The following is a 19,824-nucleotide window of genomic DNA, read 5'->3' on the forward strand; positions in this document are numbered from 1 at the left end:
AGAGCAACATTTAGGCGCGAGTGGCCCCTCCTGGTCGGCCAAGCTGACCAAGGAGGAGGAACTTCTTCGCCTGGCACTTTCCCGGTGCTTTAAGTGTAGAGATAGGCACCGCAGGAACACGGGCCAGAACGGCTGAATGGGTCTCTGACATGCAAGACTGCAGCGCACCCCTGCGCCATTTGGCGACGGGAGCTTGATGACACACAACCCACTTGAGCACATCACATCGACCTTGCCGGTCTGCATCGGAGCAGGATAGACATCAGCCCATGGCACTCGCACATGCATATTTCCTGCCACTGTCTGCCAGGAATACCGTTACACAAGTAGACTCCCGCACAGCCAGTGCACAACCGCCGGAATGCTCTGCAGGGCGGATGCATTTGACTTGAATTCCAATCCCAAGAGCTGTTGGTTGCATGGTTTTAGGACCGCTAAGAGAGGGATGTGCATATCGCCTAGCTGGCAGGCTGGGCATAGTCCGTACATGCTATTATTCAGGTCCCCCATGAGGAACTCGATGCGGCAAAGGGGGGCACGTCACCGCTGACAAGCTGTTTCAATGGCCCGTGCAGCCCCGCCGTTCAAAGGTGCTCCCCCCGGCAGGGCAGGGCAGGGCAGGGCAGGCCGGCCAGGCCAGTGCAGCGCGACAGGGGCGGCCGAGTAGAACAGGGGGGCGAGAGACCACCTAAAGTACTTACTATAGGAGGTACAAACAACCACATATTCCATCGCGGCGACAGCACTCCACACTCCTCTCCTGCAGGCTCGTCGACCACCTGCTTCCACAGCTGCGTCGGGTATACCAGCGACACAGACAGACTACTCCCATCAGACCATGACCTGATGCTCGGGCCCAACAAGAAATAGGCCTCCCTCAAACTCGTCATCGGACATCCCGGACGACCCCGCCACCACCTCCCCGTCGACCGCGAGACCCCCGATCTGAGATGGACTTTGAGCCTTCGGCTGGCGGGCCTCGCAGTCCTTTCGAGGACGACGGCGGCGGCCCCGGAGGCAACGAGCGACCAAAGGTCCTGCCCCCAGATTTGCCCACCTCCCTCGATGACAGACGGATGCCCAGGGAGCCCGTCCCCGAGACAGAAATGTACGATGGTTGGCAAGGTTAGCGGCACCCCATTCCTCGCCCGGCTGATCTAGGGGCTCTGGACCGCTAATATGTAGCACCTTCAAGGGCAATCCCAATTTTTGACTTCTCCCGTCGTTGCGAAACCTCTGAAGTTCAGCGACCTCTCCCTAGACGACAAGAATTACGACGAAGATCTCACCAGAGGCATCTCTGACAGTGACACGCGCCTGATGGAGATGCTGGCAGCCCAGGCGGCGCACTCCTCCGGTCCCGGCTTCGAGGATGAGGCCGCCATAGCCGCCAACGACGAGTTCTCGGAGGACGAGAAAAAAAAGATGTTACAGAAGGCCTTAAACATGGCAGCCAGTAATGGCAATGTGGCCCAGGTCAACCGGATACTATCCGGCAAGGCCAAGGGATACGTCGACATCAACGCTCCAGACGAGGACGGCACACCTCCGCTGATATACGCCAGCTGTTTTGTACGTCTTGTCACCAGAGAACTAACATGACTCACGGGCTGATGCGGTACCAGGGCCATGAAGCTGTCGTGGAAGCTCTGATCGGGGCTGGGGCCGACATTGACAAGCAGGACCGCAATCGCTGGAGCGCCCTCATGTGGGCCATGACCAACCGCCACAAACAGATTGCAAAAGTTCTCCTGGACAACGGGGCATCTTCCGACGCGAAGACCATCTCTGGCCGTACGGCTGCCGATTTTGTTGCGCCTGATAGCGATATGTCCTTCTACCTACATAGCAATGGGTACAATATAGGTAGCGCTGGTATCGGCGACGACGATTTCTACAAGCCAGGCTTCTCGCAGGACAAGTTCGAGGAGGAGCTGATGGAGAGCGAACTACGGCGGCGCATGATGATGGAAAGCGCGCGAGACTTGGAAGTCGATCTAGGCAACGTTGGAATAGATGATCAACCAGAGGTGCGACCCGCCGCTGTCTATTCGTGCCATGAACGCCACATGCTAACACGCCTAGGCCGACGATGAGTTCGAGGAGGAGCAACAGGAGTTCGACTGGTCAAGATGTCTTCACGACCAGATGTTTGTCTTCCAAGAGGGCGATCTGGACCGTATCCTGGACATTATCGTCACCACCATGACGCCACAACGATCAGCAGCGCAAAAGCCTGTACCAGCCAACATGATCTTCCTGAGCGCGAGATATGCCCACTACCATGCAAGTTCTGATCTCTTGGCAAAGCTACTCATAAAGTCCATGGACAGGATCAATGAGGTTGTTGAGGATCACCAGTGGGACATGACCATTCTGGCATTCTGGATCTCGAATGCCACTTTACTACTTCATTATTTGAAGAAAGACGCTGGACTTGTTGAGGCCACTGTGACCTTCCAGGCCCAGCTCTCTGAACTAATCAACGAAATTTTCATACTCATCGTCCGTGATGCTGAGAGGCGGCTGGACAAGGTTCTTGACGCCGCAATGCTGGACCACGAGACAATACCAGGTTTCGAGGATATAACCTTCCAAAACGAGTGGAAAATTTTCAAGAGCAAAAAGAAGGTCAAGGAAGAACCGCCGGAGCGGAAATATCGGCCCCCATCGCCCAAGCAGAGGGCAAAGCCTGCACCTAGAAACGTCACCTCTCTTCTCTCTTCGACACTATTCGTCCTCGACCTCTACGACGTGCATTCGGTCATCACTGCACAAATCATCGCGCAACTTTTATATTGGCTGGGTGCCGAACTGTTCAATCGGGTCATGTCCAACAGGAAATACCTGGCCCGCACGAAGGCAATGCAGATACGCATGAACATATCAGTGCTGGAAGATTGGGCGCGCACTAACAACAGACAGCCTGAGCACTACGAGCATGGCGACATGCAGGCTCACGGGGAGAACACCATCGAGTCAGCCAGGAGGCACATGAGCCCCATCATCCAGCTATTGCAGTGGCTACAGTGTTTCTCGTCGCTAGGGCCCGATGACCTGGAGGCGCTCATTGATACTTTGCAGCAGCTCAGGTCTCTCAGCCCACAGCAGCTCATTCACGCTGCCAACCACTACCGTGCCGAGGTCGGCGAAAAGGGCCTCCCGAAGAGCGCAATGAAATATCTTGTGGCGATACAGAAAGAAACAGAGGTGCGAAGGGAGAAAGAGAAGAGCAACCGCCGCAGCGTAGCGGCCTCGCTCTCGTCCCCTACGCGCAGCGTGGCCACCGAGAGCGCGCCCGCCACGCCCCAGCGGAACGCCAAGAAAGCTGTCAACGGCGGTGCGGACCCGCAGACACCCGGGGACGAGGAAGAGGAGGATGATGCGCCGGAGAACCTCCTGATGGACCCGGCATACATGCTCCCATTCACGCTGCCGTCAGTGACCGATATGCTGGTGTGCTTCGGGGCAGGTTTCGGCGGCGTCAACCGTGAGCGTGAGAGGAAATACATACCGACGGTGCCGCCCGAGTTTTTAGCAAAATTGGAGGTCGTCGGCGGCGGGAGCAGCAATGCCAGGCGGCCCATGTACGGCGAGCAAGACTGGGAAAACGAAGAAGACTAGGGGACCCTTCACCGGAAGCTGTGCTGATGGAATCAAGCGAGACTCGTGGGCCGCCTGCGGCTGCTGGCGCTACTCGAGACTGGGATACCAACTTCGAAGGGGGCATTAGCGTCACTTTTATTGGTGAGCGTTGTACAGCAATTAATATCGTCTTCAATGCCTCGCGTCTATCTCTGTGCAATTGCCGGCATGTACAGTAGCATGAGCACATAGCGAATAGAGCTCCCCGAGAGTTGTACAACGGGAGTGGCGTGGGTTCGAGTTCATACGCACCTGGGGCTACACCCGACTTATACCAGCGTCACCGGGGCGAGCGAGCGACGTGGTGATACCGGACCTCTCTGAGAAGCACAGACAAGATCCCCCCATCCCTTCGTCTCTCGGTCGAAAGTCTTCTTTTCCAAGGTAAATCCACAGCCCGCGTCGATGAGTTGGCCCTCGGTACTTCCAGAAATCTGGGGTCTCTTTGGGAGTGGTCGTGCTTGGCCGGCTGATTCTAACTAAGACCGGCCGACGTCCGGACGCTAGCGGAGGAGTACTTCCGCGGCCGGTGGCGCGCAACGGGTGGTAATAGGGCCAACCGAGATGCCAACAGCATTATTGCCGCTGCGGCATGTGGAGCCGGGACATTCTTCAACCACTGTCTGCCCTAGTCGATATAAAGTCCTGCTGATCTTCGGGCGGGTTTGCGGATGACCTTTTTCTGTTGGAATTGGGCGACACTGAAAACTTGGGTACATGCGGTGACTGTCTGCGTAAACTGCGTACTCGAACACGACTGCGTCCAGTCTTGTTGTCTTTGTGTCATTGCACTACTGCTCATTGGCAAAGTTCACTCATGACTTCATCACTCTGCCGAGACATGTTGTGTGCTCGATCCTGCAGTACCGAGCGACCCGGGAAGTCGCCCCAGCGGCAATTCGCCCTCCATGGCAAAGGGATGGAGAGACAGAGCTCATTCTAGAAGCTGCCACACGAGGAAACCTAGACGACTCTGGCAGAACAGAATTGTCCTGTGACACTAGGTTGATAGGCCGTCAGAGAGTCGGGTAAACTCAAAAAGTAAAGCTAGACAGCCACGAAAAGTCCTCCATCCGGAAACGTGCGGTGGTCCTTGGGGGTCTCGAACGGGTCAAGAGAGTCGAGAGAAACGTGTGTGCCACAATGCAGTCAAGGAAACGAAAACGCACAGATGGGACGAATCTGGGGCATATCCTTGCAGACAAGAAAGGTGGGTGGGGGGCGGGCGTCGATCAGGGAAGACCCTTTGAGGCCGTCTTCTTGGTCCTTACCCGAAGCAGGAGGCGGAGGATGTCGCATCCCAGCGCATCCAGCGCACCGAGCCCCGGCCCTTCGGTTCACAGGCGAGCGGGATGGTAAGCCAAGAGATCTTGATGGGCACGACTGCCACCGACGAGACCCTCCAATCGGGACGCTCCGACAGAGCCCTTGTTCGGGAACACATCCTCCGCACACAAAAGGTCACGCACCCACGAGCAATGGCGGTGATCTGCCAGGTGCGTCTGAGTGACGGCTCTCGCCTGTAGGTGCTGTCCAGGGTGGCGTTCTGACAGGCCCTGGCGGCATGGCATGGGAGAACGGACCGGCTTGTCGAGTCACGCTGAGGTTGAGGACGAGGTGAAGGTGTCATGCACATGGAAAAATCGACCGGATGTAGGCCGCCCACGAGGAGTGTATGACAAGTCAGAGACGTCCGTTCTGCATGAGATGCTGGCGGGCAAGGCTGGCAGCATGTGGCCACGTAAGAGCGCCAGGGTCAGATTTCCTGAGATTTCCCTGGTGGCCCAGCCAAGATCCGTTGTCTATCCATGGCGGGCTGTGTTTGTGCACGGCGTTGTGCTGCGTCGTGTTGCTTCTCCTAGCCGATGCTGAGCGAGAGGTGTGTCTCGGGGGACATGTCGGGCCAGTAACGAAGGCACGCCCACCGTCAAGCTTGAGACCATGTCTCTGTGTCCTTGTTGTTTCCACCTGTCTCTGATGGCAATCGCGGGGCAGGAGGGGTGCCTTAGATGGCACTGTACCAAAGGTACGTGTCGGGGACGTGGCTCCTAGGGCCGGGAGCAAGGAAGGAGGGAGGGTGGGTGGGGGCATACCTAAAGTTCCGCCTAGGAAGGTGGCCAGCCATGTCGGAAGCAGAAACTCAAGCTTGCCAAGTGCCGACACGCTGAATCGTGGCCAACCTTTTTGTGTCATCTGTATTGTGTAGTACCTAGTTTGGCTGTGAATTCTCTCGATGGGTGGTGGATGGGCAGGGCAATTGCTCGGGATATGTAATGAGGGCCGTTTCCGTGCTTCCATTTTTCTCCTGCCTCTCCTTCTCCCGGGCTCTTGGTCTTCCTTCTTCCTTGGACGAATTGGGAACAGATTGGGCTCTTGATCCGGGCGTACTGCCCAACCCAGTTCGCAAACAGATCCCACCCATCTCCACCATCTCGTCACGAACTGGACTTGCCGTCACACATCCAGCCACGGGTGAACTGAACCCTCTGACTGACGGTCGGCTCGATTAGTGCCGGGCAGATCTACACAAGGGCAGGGAACAAAAAGTATCGTAGGACAGGGCGAGAATGGCACCACAGCGATTTGCCAGCCTGCGGTCTGGGAGTACCAGAAAGCCCAGGACTGAGACGGCCACCACAACTGGCCCGCACTACATTCCACCTCAGCCTGCACTTGCACCTGCACCCGCCCTGATTGCCCTGCCGTACGAGCAGACGGCCCAGGCCCAGCCCCCGATTCTCCTTCCTCCGCCTCGCAACCCCCTTCGAACCATCCGCCGCCCAACTGCCTCGCCCGCCCAGATCCCTTCCTCACCTGCGGCCTCAGAAACCACCACCACCGCGGCGGCGACGACTGCAACCACTCCAGACCTGCACCTCTTGCCCCTGCCCGTCCCGCCTCGGCAGCAGCAGGAACAGCCTGAGCCTGAGCCTGAGCCTGAGCCTGAGCATCCTCGCTTTCACCTGCGTCTGCATCTGCCTGTGCACCCCGCCGTCCGGCGCCAATGCCAGAGCAATCACTCGCCCGCATCCTCAACCTCAACCACTGCCTCAACACTCGCATCGTCCACCTGCGCCGACTGGAGACGGGACTCCCTGCTGGGCACCCTGTCATCTGCATCGACGACCCTGCACGAGGAGGATGAGGAGGACGACGACGAGGACGCCTTTCGCTACGACTACCACGTCAAGCTTGATGTGGTAGACACCCCGTCCATCTACTCCACCGACGAGCCCACCCCGGCCCCGTCCTCTGATGAGCCCTGCACCCCGCAGCACACGTCTCGCCCCTCTTTCCAGAGCCGCTGGTCTGTGACCGACTCAGACATATCCGAGATCGCCTCCGTCGCTAGCTACCAGAGGGACACTGCACCAAGGAGGCTCGTCAAGGGCCTTAGTCTCAAGCTGCCCCCGCCGCCCATGAAGCGACTGAGGAAGAAGAGCCTGAGCGAGGGCGCGGTCGCACCCGCTCCTCCGCACTCTCCCCAGTCTCACCACTCAGGCCTGTCCCAGCCATCTCAGGCGCCCCATTTATCCCCCTCGCCTAAAGCCCCCGATTCGGTACGTGACGGTCGCCAAGAGATCCGACAATTTGACAGCCACATGCAATCTCCAAATCCGAGCGCCCCCAGACCCCTATCTGAACTCTCCCAGCCGCCGCCGCAAAATGATTTCCACCCCATCAACACAAGCATCCCCGAGGGCCGCTTCCTCGATGACATCGAAAGCCTCAACTTCTCCAAGAGGGGAAGCATCTTGTTTGGAGGCAAGCGCGCCGTGAACAACTCGAGCCCTGCGCCTGGCCCCTCCCCGATGCTCATGTCTCCGACCCGCCCCGCACCCGCCCCAGTGCCGGCCGCCTCCTCGGCCGGCCGCGCCCCAGACTCCAAGCCCACCCTCGTCAGCCCACAGCCTACGCCGAGGGACTCGGCGAGGAAGCTGTCATTGCCCAACATACGAGTCATGTCGGTAGATACAGAGAGGGAGTCACAAAAGGTGAGATCGCTCTATGAATCTGGCGACTTCGTCAATTGGCAAGATGGGGCTCCAGGGTCACCCTCTGGTGAGCCCGCCGAGTCTGGGGATCAGCTCCCGTCCGACGGAGAAGACATTGCCGCGTATGGTTTTCCTTCGGTGCTCCGTTCTATGCATGATCAAGATGACCGCTAACATCCAATCTCTTGACCGCCCACAGAGAAAGAAGAAGGCGGCAAAGCGTCCGAGCTTTGTACCTCTGTCCCAGTACTCCGCTGTCGGCCACTTCGCTGCCGTCGCCACAAGGTAACACGCGCCGGAGCGAGTATGAGCTGGCGGGCGGCATTGAGGACTGGGAAAACGTCCAAGGGGACGACGTCGATCGGTACGGCTTCATACACTTCCAAAGACCAAGGTCGCGACGGAGCACTCCGGCAGAAACACACTCGCTACATTCTACAGTCGGCAGGCGCAACGGCCGAAATGTGTTGACTAAGAGGGCCGAGGTCCAGTCGTCGCCGCCCGGGCTGAGCCGGATACCCAGCAGGAAGGTGTCAGCCCGGTCACTGAACACGCAGACCTCGGGCGTTTCGACATCTTCGAAATTCACCGTCAGATCGGGAATCCGAACTGCAGCGAACTTGCTTCCACACAACCGAGACAGGAAGATCATTGACGAGGCGGGTGAGATGCTCGGGCTCCCGCCCGGCTTGGTGGACATCGAAGAGGAACAAAAAAGCGAGCAGGCCATCAAAGATGCCCACGAGAGGGAGATCAAGAGAACCGAAAAGTGGAGGAGGATGGCCAAGACTGTCACCAAGGGCAGGGATAGCAAAGGTGTCATGTTTGCCGTGGAGGACATAGCCAAGGTCAAAAGGAGCAAAGACAGCGAGCAACATTTCGAGATTCAAGGCACGGTGATCGAGTTCGATGTCAAGAGCCCGAAACTGATCGAAAGGACATGGAAGGGCATCCCCGACTGCTGGCGTGGGGCAGCTTGGTACTCTTTCCTCGCGGCCAGCGCCGCCCAGAACACGAAGTCACATACTGCGGAAGAGCATCTCTTCTCCGAGTTCCACCGCCTCCAGGACTTGAGCTCCCCGGACGACACCCAGATCGACCTCGATGTCCCCAGGACCATCAACAAGCATATCATGTTCCGCAAGAGGTATCGTGGAGGCCAGCGGCTGCTGTTTCGCGTGCTGCACGCCATGTCCCTCTATTTCCCCGACACTGGCTACGTTCAGGGCATGGCCGGCCTGGCAGCGACGATGCTGTGCTACTACGACGAGGAGAGATGTTTTGTGATGCTTGTCCGGCTGTGGCAGTTCCGGGGCCTGGAGAGGCTCTACCAACCGGGCTTCGCTGGCTTGATGCTGGCATTGAAGGACCTTGAGGACCACTGGCTGCATGGCAAAGCAGCAGCCCAGAAGCTGGTAAGCCCGGAGCAGTCCGCCCTCGTCCTGACTCGCATCCCCCCGCTAACATTAGTTGTCAAGAATGAGATGGGTATTGATCCCACGGCATATGGAACAAGGTGGTATCTGACGCTCTTCAACCTATCAATACCATTCGCGGCGCAACTCCGAGTGTGGGATGTCTTCATGCTGCTTGGGGGGTCTCCCTCAGCCTCGGACCACAGCCCGGCCAAGGAGAAAGAAGCAGAGACGTTTGACGGGCTGGAAATCCTCCACGCCACCAGCTCTGCGCTTATTGATGGGCAAAAGGAGCTCATCATAGATGCTGATTTCGAGAATGTGATGAAAGCATTGACATCAGCCCAGCCAGTGAAGGACGAGGACAAGTTTATGAACGTGGTGCGGGCGGAGTGGAACACGCACCGAAAGAAGAGGAAAAGCTAGGAGCAATCCTTGGACTTGGGTAGCCTCTGGCAGGGGGGTGACGACACTGAGTCATCGGTAGGGACTGGCTCTACATCAATTTGGGGCGGTGCCTGGCGGAGCTGGACGGGGCAAGGTTAGGGACAGGCTCGAGTTGGCCAAAGGGCTGCACATTGTTGCCTGTCAGCGCCCTGTCAGCTCCGTGCGATACCGCCAAGTCTCTTTTGTCAAAAGCAATCGTTTCTTCGTTTAGGTCGAGGCAACAGGGAGAGGGAGAGCGTTGGCTATTCAGGGTGCATTTGATCAGAACTGTTCGTTATATACCCGCGATGGCGACCACCGACATTCACCACCCAACCGACCCTCTTTTTTTTTTCGAGTGGTTGGGAGGACTCTGGTTATTTTTTCTTTTATTCGTATTCAGCACGGCATGATACTCAATGTCGGGTGCAAAGCATCAGTAATAGAAATCTAATGACAACAACGGCCTTTTCCTCAGATGAGGAGCCAGAACTCAAGAAGCTAAGCTCGTCATGTGTTTTCCCCGATCTCACAGTAGCTTGCCTGTCAGGCGTGTTTAATCTATGCGGCACCAGCCACATGTCGAAGATGGGATGGATGGTGGGAGACGGTCGGACGAAAGACGTACATTTGCCGAAGCCTTGCATCTCGGGCCGTCGAAAGTGTTCCGGCCGGTCTTGAGTGGATACATGCACGAAACCCGGAAGGAACTGTGGCTGAGGAGGGTCCAAACTTGTGCAGGCACATGGCTGGTTGGCAGTTCTCAAGGCGGCCTGTTATTTGTTTGGTTGGTGCTAGACTCGTTTGAGTTCCCAATGTGGTGGTTTCGTTTGCCCTTCATGGATGGCGCCTGCGCTGGAAGGTGGCGTGCCCCAATTAGGCAAAGGACGGGCTCCCCGCCGCTCCCCCCCCCGGCTCGGCTCGGGGCGGACCGGCCCGCTGATACCTGGCAATCTGGTGCTTGTGCTCGCCGGCCTCCAGCCTGACCGACGCCACCAGCGACCGTTATAGGTCAACATGGTGGGTTGAAACCTGGGCTGCTCTGGATCCGGTTCGAGAACTCTTTTTCCAGGTACGCACTGCCTCATCGGTCCCAGTTGAGCGTGGCGGTGCTCCTCAAACAGCGCGCGCACGACCCGGCCAAGCGTCCATCCGTTCAATCACTCCGCTCCGCCAAGTTCAGGACATGGTGAGAGGGGAAAGGAAAGCCAGATGGGTCGGGCGGCTTGCAGCCATGCGGGTGTGTTCACGCCCTCCCGTTGCTCGACGTCCCATCGTGGTTAGGTTACGGGCTCTGTCCTTATCCCCGAAGTGTTTGCTCGGAGAAGGGGCCACAACACACACACGGCCGAGCCGCACCGCGAGATTGAACGGCCCGGCTCGGCCTTGACCCATGCGCTCACAACAGCTCGCCCCTGCGGGTTGACATGGGCCCTTCCTGTTTTGGGTGGGGCGTGGGGCCTTGGTTTTGCGAAGCTGCCCGCCGGTACGTTTTAGCTTTTTGTTGGGCCGGTCGCCATTTCCAAAGTGCAAAGGTAGCGTCATGGCACATTATCAGAAAAGGCATGACGAGACGGGCTGGGCCCCCCGGGCTTGCCATCCCGTCTTTTTGGGGGCCAAGGGGCGAGCTACACCAGCACACACCACGATCGGAGGGATCAGGCGCGCGATGTAGCCCGATGCGGACATGCGTGTGAGCACAGCACCCCGGTTCCCTGGCAGTCCTGACCTCATTTTCAGTACTACTAATAAACAAGCAGAACAAGGTTATCAGAGTACCTGCCGGGCGTTGAAACGGGCACAGACGGCCCCGCACGGGGCAACGGGTTGATTTCATGCAGGGCATCATCTCCCAGCCTGCCAGCCGGGACCCCCTCCCTCGGAATGTTGTTCTGTGTAACAATGTGGAGGGAGGGGCCGGGCTCAGAAGTCGCCGAATGACCTCGGGGGATTTATCCACCCGTAATAAATCGAAAACAACCGTGCTGAGCAAGCACCCGGCGAGGCGGTGCGAGGGTTCCCTCCCGGGCCTTGGCTTACAAACGACCCAAACAGGTTGCGCGTGTTCTGCATTGGGCACTGACACGTTCGCCCGAGCAGGTCGTTGGGGGCCAAAGATCTGACGTTTTTGAGTTTGAATTGCCCGCCCGAACAACTCTTGTCCGCGCCCATGGCTACAATTGGTCACCTGTAGGTAGACACGCGCTACGTAGTACACTACATTTGTGAGCAAGGTGGTATATATAGTCTCGGCGCGTGGGAGAAGAGCTTGTCAAGCTTTCGCAGCGCACGGGGCCGAACCGGGCGAGGAAACAAGAAGAACTTGGGTACGGCGCTCGGAAGGAAAAAGAAAATTCAACAAAAATAAACCGACAGCCAGAAGCCCAGCGAGAAACGCCGGCACAGCATCCCAGGCGCCAGGGGCGTGATTGGTCCTGCGCGAGATAAAGCTTCTTCCTTGCCCAGCGCTGCGGGCATGAGCTGGTTGCCGGATCTGGAACCCCCAACCAGGCCAAGGGTGCATGTTGCCCTCGATCAGCTGATTTCTCAGGCCTAGTGTTGGGCTACAGCATCTATCGGCACGAGGCTTACATCAGCGGGAGAGTTGGCAAAGTCTGGGCCGGAAGTACATTTTCACAGTGGTCACCGCATCTTGACCTGGCGCAGAAAATAGAGTCTGCGGGCGTGCGTGTGCGCGTCTTGTTATACGCGTGGGTCCAGCCACGACTGCCACACGCACAAGTGCACACTTGTGCGAAACAAGGCTGCCTGGGCGGAGGGGGTGGTCACGATGCACTATACATCGGTCGGTCTGTAGGTGCAAGAAAAGCTTGAGCCTCGTGGTTGTGATAGCCAACTGTGTTGTGTGATGTACAATTCAGCCCACGCCGGGGGTGTCTTAGGTACATGAGTGCAGGAGAGGAGCTCTCAGCAACAAGATGAGCGTCGCTCCAAGTTGCCAGTCCACAACAACCGGGACGCCCGAGTTCATCCAGAGGTAGGAGCGCCTTACCAGCCTCTTCCTCGTCCGCGCCAAGACAGTCTGGCTCAGCTCGCTGTTTGCCCATTGTTTTCGTTCTGTTTTCGTTTTCATTTTGCCTCTGTGTGTGCAATTCTTTCGTAGCATCCTTGCTGTCCCATGTATGCCTCCGCACTCTGTATATACAAGTAGAAGGGAAAATTGGTCCAAAACAACCATGCTCGGTCCAGTGCAGTACCCCAAAATGTCGCTAAGAAAGCGGGGAATCAAACAAAAGTTTACCATCCCTATGCCTCGCCGTTCATGGCCCGAAATGAAGTGCCCTAAGAATGAAGTGTAAAGTGTGAAGTGTAAAGTGTGAAGTTGTGAAGTTTGAACGTTGGAAGCTGAAAAGCAAAGAAGAATGGATCAAGGCTGAAAGATGAAGAAGAGGAATGGCGAAGAAGGGTAAAACTGTCCTGTCCCTAGGGTGTGCGACGCTCAATTGGCGTGCAAAAGAATCGAATATCGAGAATGGCGGAGTGGCCGAAGGGAGAGTGCGCATAAGCCAGCTGGCCAGCTGTACTGTTGGCGTCTCCGCAGAGTATCGCTCAGCTGGCGGGCAGGGGTTCGATGAAGATCGTCGGCCGCCCATCCTCAAATAGTGCACAAGAAATGAAGCCCCGGTTCCTTGGGCTGAGGAGGACTTCGCAGAAAGAACATCCACCCCCGTCAGCCCAAAATTTTGCGCGCAACATGCCAGAGGTTGGGTCTCTTCTGAATAGCAGCGTTGCTGCACTGCTCGAGTCGCACACACGTCCAGATCCATGTGGTGCATGCTCCTCCTCGAGCACACCCTCCCTTTTTCTTTCGAAAAAAAAAGAAGATCAAATTTCGTTCATTGTCTCGTTCCCGCGAAGTCGTGGGTCCTGCGCCTCCGACCTTGTGCGTCCCTCGGACGAATGCGGGGAGTTCTGTCGTGAGCCCTCTCTGCGTTGCTGACCTCGCGATTCTGCCACTTGGGCAGACGGATAGTGGGCCGCTTGCGGCGGATGGTCATCTGAAGAAAGTAGGGAAGAAACTGAATGCGCTGCGATACGCGTCTGCGTCGCTTGCGGTTGCGAATGTGAAGATGGCTCTGCCGATCCACCGCCTCTATCTGACGCTGCGCCAGGGCCCGAGGCGCTCATCGGCGACGCACCACGTGCCGATCCGATGGTCTCAGCCCTGCCGCGTCCTCTGTATGTCGACATCGACACGTCACTCCTCTGGCGCGAGTGGCCTCTTCTACGCCCTGGCGGAGGGTTCGAGATCGTCGAGCCCCCGCCGTGAGAAAACGGGGGAGACCTAAATCTCTGTTGCGTATTCGGAGGAGGTGCAGCTGGCTGTGGCCCCGTCGCTTTCCGCTTGCGTGGCGATTCCCCTACTGCTTGTTGCAAGCCACGTTAGTCCCCCGACTTTCTCGCTCCCCTTTTGTTAAGACCGATGTTTGGGTTTGGACGCACCGGAAGGTGTTGCCGGCTGGTTGGAGCCGGACTGGCTGGCCTGGCTTGTCGGGGGTTGCCACATGTGGAAGTATATCGACGGGGACTGCTGCGCTTCCTGCTGCTGCTGCTGCTGCTGCTGCTGCGCCGAGGCGACGCCTGGGTGTGTCTGCGCTGCAGACGCGCCGCCTGAGCTCGGGAGCACGGTCGTGTTCAGACTGGACAGCCCTGGGCCCCCTCCGAGCGGACGGCTGCCAGAGCTGGGCATGCTGTAGCCCCGAGCACGCGGTGAGGAGTTTGGGTGCGTCCCAACAAAGCTGCTGTGAGCACCCTGGGCAGATCCAGGGGTGGACGGGACGCCGCCGGAGCCGGAATAGTGCCCGTAGGCCTGCGCCTGGGAATCACGGCGGTACTCTGGAGACGCTGGGCCAGGCAGAAGATGTTGCGGGGGGCCACCTTGGGCCTGGGAGTACATGAACTGCTGGGCCCACTCCAGCGCTGCTGGCGGCAGGTTGCCGCCTCCCATGCCAGCGAAAACGACTGGTACCAGGGGCGGTGGGACGCCGCCCTGCAACGACGTTCGCAGAATGTCGTACTCGGTTCGTCGTTGTTCGAGGCGGAGCCGTTCCTGGCTGGTCCTCTCCTCTTCTTGCTTCCTCTTGTCCTCTTCCGCTTTCGCAAGCAGCCACGCCCGCATGGAGTCTTCCGAGCCCTGCCAGCCTGGCGGGGGCGGGGGTAGTTGACCCAGATGCTGGCCCTGCTGCTGGCCCTGGGACGGCGGGGGCGGGGGTGGAGGCGGACCCTGCCCGAGTGAAGATGCATGACTTGGAGGCGGATGAGAGGCAACCCCGGAAGGCAACGGCTGGCCGAGTCCCATCGCCGACGGAGGGGGCAAGCCGCGATGAGAGCCAGACATGAGTCGATCCGGCGGGCTGTGGCTTCGAGGGACGGCGGGCGTTGCTCTGTGAGAGGAATCCTGGTACATCAATGGAGGCGAGGGTCGGGATGTGCTGGGCGGCGTGGGTAAATCATGGATCGACCTGTAGCCGTAGTGAACTGGCTGCTTGATGGTGAGCATCGTCGTTCTACATGCGAGCGACCGAGCTAGCTACAGGGTGGGCGTGTGGGACAGGGTCAATGCCCGGGGACGACAAGGAAACGATGGAACGGAAAACCTCACAAGGAGGAAAGAGGGCTGAGAAGAGAACAAAAAGAATGGGACACCCGAGGCCAATGGCGAGGTGAGGATGTGTGGACAGGTGGAAGGAGAAGAAGGAAGTAGAATTAACCTTTTTGCAAGGAAGCTGGGAGTGGCGGCCAGCCTGGTAAAGAATGGTGAGGACGCAGGCGGGGCGTGTGGTGATGAAACGTCGAAATGAGCCAGCCCAGCCTCATTTGGACATTGCAACCGGGTGAGATATACTGCGTGGTGAGGTACTGCCCAAAGGAGGGAAATGGTTGCCCCAGCTGCCCAGTCGTCTGCTATTTTGCTCCCACAAGCCCAACGGGCCCAGACCCGTGCAAGGTGGAGTGAAGCCGAAGCCGCGTGTGGAGGACGGGGGAGGGGGCCGACCCTTGCAGAGATCTGCTGCCTTGCTCGCTCCAGAAGAGGAGATTTGATGAGTCTCGAAGTCACTGGGCTGACAGGGTAGGCTACGGGAGGTAATGGCAGCGGATACTATTAGCCAAGGGTAAGGTGAGGAAATTAGACGTGGACCCGATGGGCGAAGGACGACTTAGATTCGTGCCTGGCCAGTTTAGGCAAGTAACGGAGGGGGAGAGCACAGCCGGTGGAGCAGACGGGACCTTTTGTTATTTCTTGTGGAAACAGTCTGTATCAGAAGAGATTGACGCCAGGGTTGGATGAAGATCAAGCCTTGGAAGGCGATATCAACCTTGGAAGTATCAGGGTTCTTGCGAATGAGACGAATTTAGCCCTGACCCGCAGTGCAGGACAGCATAGCGCTGGGCCACGCGACATTGGATGACCCAAGTGTATGTAGAGATAGACGGACGGGCCTCAGACGACAAGTGACAAGGCCGATACCACGGCAGACGAGGTGTACATTAGAAAGATAGGACGCCCTGCCAGACCAGGCCGTGACAGCCACGCAAAAGTAGGGTACATCTGTGTCCCCAGCCATGCCCCAGCGGCAGGGGGTGTGTGTGGTGGATGTGGGACGGGGAAATGTGAGGAGACGCGTGCTGACACCCAGTCAGGCAGACAACAAGCAAGCTGTTTTGCACAAGACGATGACCGGCCGACAGGCCGACAGGCAAAGGATAGGGGAGGGAACTCTAGTGCGAGCAGCAGGCAGGAGGAGGAGCAGGCAGGGTGGTCACGGCTGCTGTGGCGCGAGAGTTGCCTAAACGAGTTAAGGTTTCCCTTCCGACAGCTCGCAGAGAAACATCAATCTGAGCGAGATGGGTTCTCCCCGGTCCAGAACGCCTGGGTGCTGGGTGTGTGTGCTGAGTGCCAGCACTGCCAGGTGTTCGAGGCGGACTCAAGAGTGCTTTTGGCATCCCGAAATTGTCCAGAAGCCCTGGGCGTTCTCGGGGTCCCCTGCGAGACATTTCCTGATTCTGGTGGTGCTGCTTCCATTATCGCTCCCCCCTTCGTCCAATTCCCGGCAGGGAGATGAGGGAGGGCGGGGCCACAGGCTGGGGTGGGTTCTTTAGACGCAGGGTAGATCCCTAGACGAGCGAACGGCGAGATGGACCAATGTCGGCGAATGAGTGGGCAAGTAGGCCAGTATCCATACCACATATGTACGTGCATCCGTGCTGTCGACACTTGCAGTCCATGGCTGCGGCACGGTTGAAGAAGCGCCCGCTATCTACCACGTGCACAGAACATAATAGCACGGTATAGCAGAGCACAACACTCAGCACTCAGCGCATCAGCACATCAGCGCATCGGCACATCAGCGTGGTAATTGCAAAGCGGGGCCCGACATGAGCCCCGTACAGAGCACATACACACGCCAGAGCAAAAGCTTAGCTGACAAGGAGACGCCCAGAGCCGATGATGGTGGGCGATCTGCTGCCACGAGGACGTGACGACAGAGGGACTGCACATTCTCGAATCGGAATCAAGCAGAGGAGCCAGGCGACATCATCTCAAAAGAACCGTCGATCGGCCTGCGAGGAGCTCGGATCAACAATGGCTGGCCCAGGCCGATGACATCCCGGCAGGGTCGACGTGAGCCTGTGCTGTTGGCGGTGCATGCTTTGCCCTTGGGCGGGGTGCAGAGTTAGACTTTCCGCCAAGCGCAGTGAGCTCCGTGGCGTCACATCCGTCAGAGGTGGAGTGGGCAGGGACAGACAGCTCTAGATTTGTGCTTGATCTGGCTCATCGGTATCATTATGAGCTGAGAGGGAGGGACGGGGGGAGGGGGAGGGGGGAGGGGGGTGCTGATGGACGGAGCACGGCCGGCAAGCTGTTGTGTACGCCTGCACGGAATACCTTCCCGGTAGAAATTGGTGCGGCGCAGGACGTACAATGCGGTAATGAGATGTGGGCCTGGGTCAGTGGCAGCACTCTGATTCCTGCATGTGATGGAGGGGGCCTGCAAGAAGGCACATTTTCTGGTATTGCCAGGGGACAAGACAGACAGACAGCCAGCCTGCGCTGGCCGGCCGGCCGACTGGACTGGCCGACCGGGCAAGCTGATCGGTGTCACAATATTTCCACCACCGAGAGGCGTGTTGTGGTGTGGCCAGGTCGTTGCTCCCGGGGGCTACACCATACCATGGGGGCGCGCGTGTGGTGGGGCATCTGGCCAAGAAGATCTTGCGATCAGCCCGAAGTCGAGACGAATGTTTGTTCCGCGACCGACAAGCTGTTATGATTACCAGGTGAGGTCCAGAGCCTGGCAGGCTGGGTCCAGGTCTGGATCTGGCGGCACGCGCTACGCAGGGCAGGCCAGCTCGAGATGGCTAGCGTGGGCGGTGCTTGCATGTACTGTGGTAGCATTCTGGTCGTTACCTGCTCAGGCGCGGGAAGAGGGAGCATCGCAGCGCGGCTAGGCCAGGAAGGGCTGATTCTGAAACAGCGGATCGCGGTGGCAGGCCCAACCAGAGCCGATGTGCCTGTGTGCCCACCTGGACTGGGCACTCAGGGCCAGCCTGGCCAGGCGCACAGAAGGTGCAGGTGCAGGTGTTGTGGAGGTGGCCTGGGTGGGTGTGGCTGAGGAGTCAGGACCCGCGACATGTGCCAGATGCAGTATAGCACCGCGAGCCCCCCCCCCAGAGCCCCCAGAGCCCCCAGGCCCCCCAGGCCCCCCCAACAGAGGTGCTGCCAAAATCAGGGTCGCTACAACGGCCTGCGACAGCCACAAGTGGACGATAGCCACCGACCCGACATTACAGTACGTGGCCATGACATGGTACGCCGTGCCCGCCCATGCCGTGCCATGTGCTGCCACGCGGTAAAGCGGCGTTTGCCGTGCTAATAATCAAGCTTGCTTGGTTTTGCAGCGGGCGGGCTGACAGCTGGCATCTGGCAGCCGGGCAGCCAGCCTGCCAGCCAGGCAGGGTGGATGACAGACAGGAATGCCGATGCAGGCGAGATTGCACCTAGGGGGGTGGGCATTTTAATTACACTGATGCGCGCTGTGCACACAGCAGCACGCGCACATGCCGTGGCAGGACACTGCGAGGAGCAGACGTCAACAGCTCGCACCAAGCCCGCCAATTCTGCAGGCCCAGGGAAGGGACGCGGTGGCTGCTGATCCGACTGATATCCACGGCGCGGGACGGAGCTGGACAGGCCAGGAAGGTGTCGCCGCTCGACAAGCAGCCGGGCCTGGGAATCAGCTCATGTCGCCTACAAACCTGGCATATCTACATACCTGCCCAGAGCACCAGTCGGGCTGTCGGGGTGGTACCATGTGGTACTGCGAGGTGCACAACAGCTGGGCAGAAGCAGGGGGGACCCTTCTAGCAGCACCCTGCCAGGCCTACTACGTACACTAGCACAAACAGTGAGTGCACTACCACACACAGGGCACGGCACGGGTACGTACCTCCCGTGGCAGGGCGGGCTGTTCGGCTCAGGACTCAAGAGTTTGTGCCCCAGCCAGGCCCGCTGCCCATGAGAAGGGAATCTCCGGCTCTCGCTAATGTCATGACATGTCTACCCAGGCGCTATGCTCTGATACTGTGTTAATATGCAGTGCCTAGGTCTCCCAATATGGCATGTTCCGTCGACAACGAGAGCAACCCAAAAAAAGAAAGAAAAAAGGAAGGGAAAAAAAAGAAGCCAAGCATCCACTGCTTCGCTGCACCACCGCACCACAGCCTGGCAGAGTCACTCACTGTCGGCGTCGACGTCGGATGCAGGCGTGCAGGCGTGCAGGCGCAGGTGCAGGCCCAAGTGGCCCCAGCCTCAGTGCCAGAATCGTCCATGGAACTGCCTAGGGCTGAGGACACCTCGCACCGCACGGTCCAGCAGAACCGCAGCGTGGGTAACTCGGGTGGGTCCGTGTTGATGATCCAGGCTTGCCAGGCTGACGACTGAAACCTTGTACCGCTTACGGAGTACACGGCCACTCGGCCACACGGCCACCACGGCCACACGGCCTGACGGCCTGCACGGCCTGCTCGGCTCATTGTCGAGCTCCAGGTCTACGGACCGTGTTGCGGAGTATTCCAGCCTCGCTACCGTCCGAGATCCGCCAGACTTCAGGCAGACAGACATGCTTGTCACAGCGGCCACCTCCCCCTGGCCCGACCCTCCTCTGCGTCTCGTCAGGACCTCAGCACTCGCTGGCAGATCTGCCTGGGACCATGACCTGGGACCATGACTGCGACTGCGACTGTGACTTCGACTGTGACTCCAGGTTGCGGTCGCGGCGCCGAGGGGCGAGGCCGAGGGCGACAGGGGAGACAAGGTCCAG

At 58.6% G+C, this 19,824-nt stretch overlaps 3 protein-coding genes across 3 annotated transcripts; 2 read left to right on the plus strand and 1 right to left on the minus strand.

Moving 5' to 3' along the window:
• The first annotated feature begins 556 nt into the window (after positions 1-556).
• KVR01_009952 (uncharacterized protein) lies at positions 557-5,671 on the plus strand. Its single transcript, XM_044782301.1, has 4 exons — positions 557-1,125; positions 1,196-1,572; positions 1,626-2,030; positions 2,086-5,671. Exons 1-4 carry the CDS (start codon positions 951-953, stop codon positions 3,622-3,624), a joined length of 2,496 nt encoding a protein of 831 aa, XP_044641200.1. The 5' UTR covers positions 557-950; the 3' UTR covers positions 3,625-5,671.
• A 194-nt stretch (positions 5,672-5,865) lies between these two features.
• KVR01_010075 (uncharacterized protein) lies at positions 5,866-9,973 on the plus strand. The gene is made up of 3 exons (XM_044793707.1): positions 5,866-7,762; positions 7,840-9,055; positions 9,119-9,973. The coding sequence occupies exons 1-3, from the start codon at positions 6,213-6,215 to the stop codon at positions 9,479-9,481; spliced, it is 3,129 nt and encodes a 1,042-aa protein (XP_044641323.1). The 5' UTR covers positions 5,866-6,212; the 3' UTR covers positions 9,482-9,973.
• A 2,352-nt stretch (positions 9,974-12,325) lies between these two features.
• KVR01_009997 (uncharacterized protein) lies at positions 12,326-16,243 on the minus strand. Its single transcript, XM_044793024.1, has 2 exons — positions 13,946-16,243; positions 12,326-13,866 (listed from the first exon to the last, which is right to left on the minus strand). The coding sequence occupies exons 1-2, from the start codon at positions 15,000-15,002 to the stop codon at positions 13,328-13,330; spliced, it is 1,596 nt and encodes a 531-aa protein (XP_044641245.1). The 5' UTR covers positions 15,003-16,243; the 3' UTR covers positions 12,326-13,327.
• Positions 16,244-19,824: the final 3,581 nt, after the last annotated feature.

Source organism: Diaporthe batatas (genome assembly GCF_019321695.1).
Source record: "Diaporthe batatas strain CRI 302-4 chromosome Unknown Contig00012, whole genome shotgun sequence".
Taxonomy (NCBI): Eukaryota; Fungi; Ascomycota; class Sordariomycetes; order Diaporthales; family Diaporthaceae; genus Diaporthe; species Diaporthe batatas.

Bases quoted from the DNA above. Each gene is read 5' to 3' on its own strand.
- KVR01_009997 (XM_044793024.1), bottom strand. From the start codon at position 15,002: ATGCTCACCATCAAGCAGCCAGTTCACTACGGCTACAGGTCGATCCAT. The intron at 13,867-13,945 runs GTGCGTCCAAAC...TGCAACAAGCAG, and splicing joins CCAGCCGGCAACACCTTCCG to TAGGGGAATCGCCACGCAAG.
- KVR01_009952 (XM_044782301.1), top strand. From the start codon at position 951: ATGGACTTTGAGCCTTCGGCTGGCGGGCCTCGCAGTCCTTTCGAGGAC. The intron at 1,126-1,195 runs GTTAGCGGCACC...AGCACCTTCAAG, and splicing joins AATGTACGATGGTTGGCAAG to GGCAATCCCAATTTTTGACT. The intron at 2,031-2,085 runs GTGCGACCCGCC...TAACACGCCTAG, and splicing joins GAATAGATGATCAACCAGAG to GCCGACGATGAGTTCGAGGA.
- KVR01_010075 (XM_044793707.1), top strand. From the start codon at position 6,213: ATGGCACCACAGCGATTTGCCAGCCTGCGGTCTGGGAGTACCAGAAAG. The intron at 7,763-7,839 runs GTATGGTTTTCC...GACCGCCCACAG, and splicing joins GACGGAGAAGACATTGCCGC to AGAAAGAAGAAGGCGGCAAA. The intron at 9,056-9,118 runs GTAAGCCCGGAG...TTAGTTGTCAAG, and splicing joins AAGCAGCAGCCCAGAAGCTG to AATGAGATGGGTATTGATCC.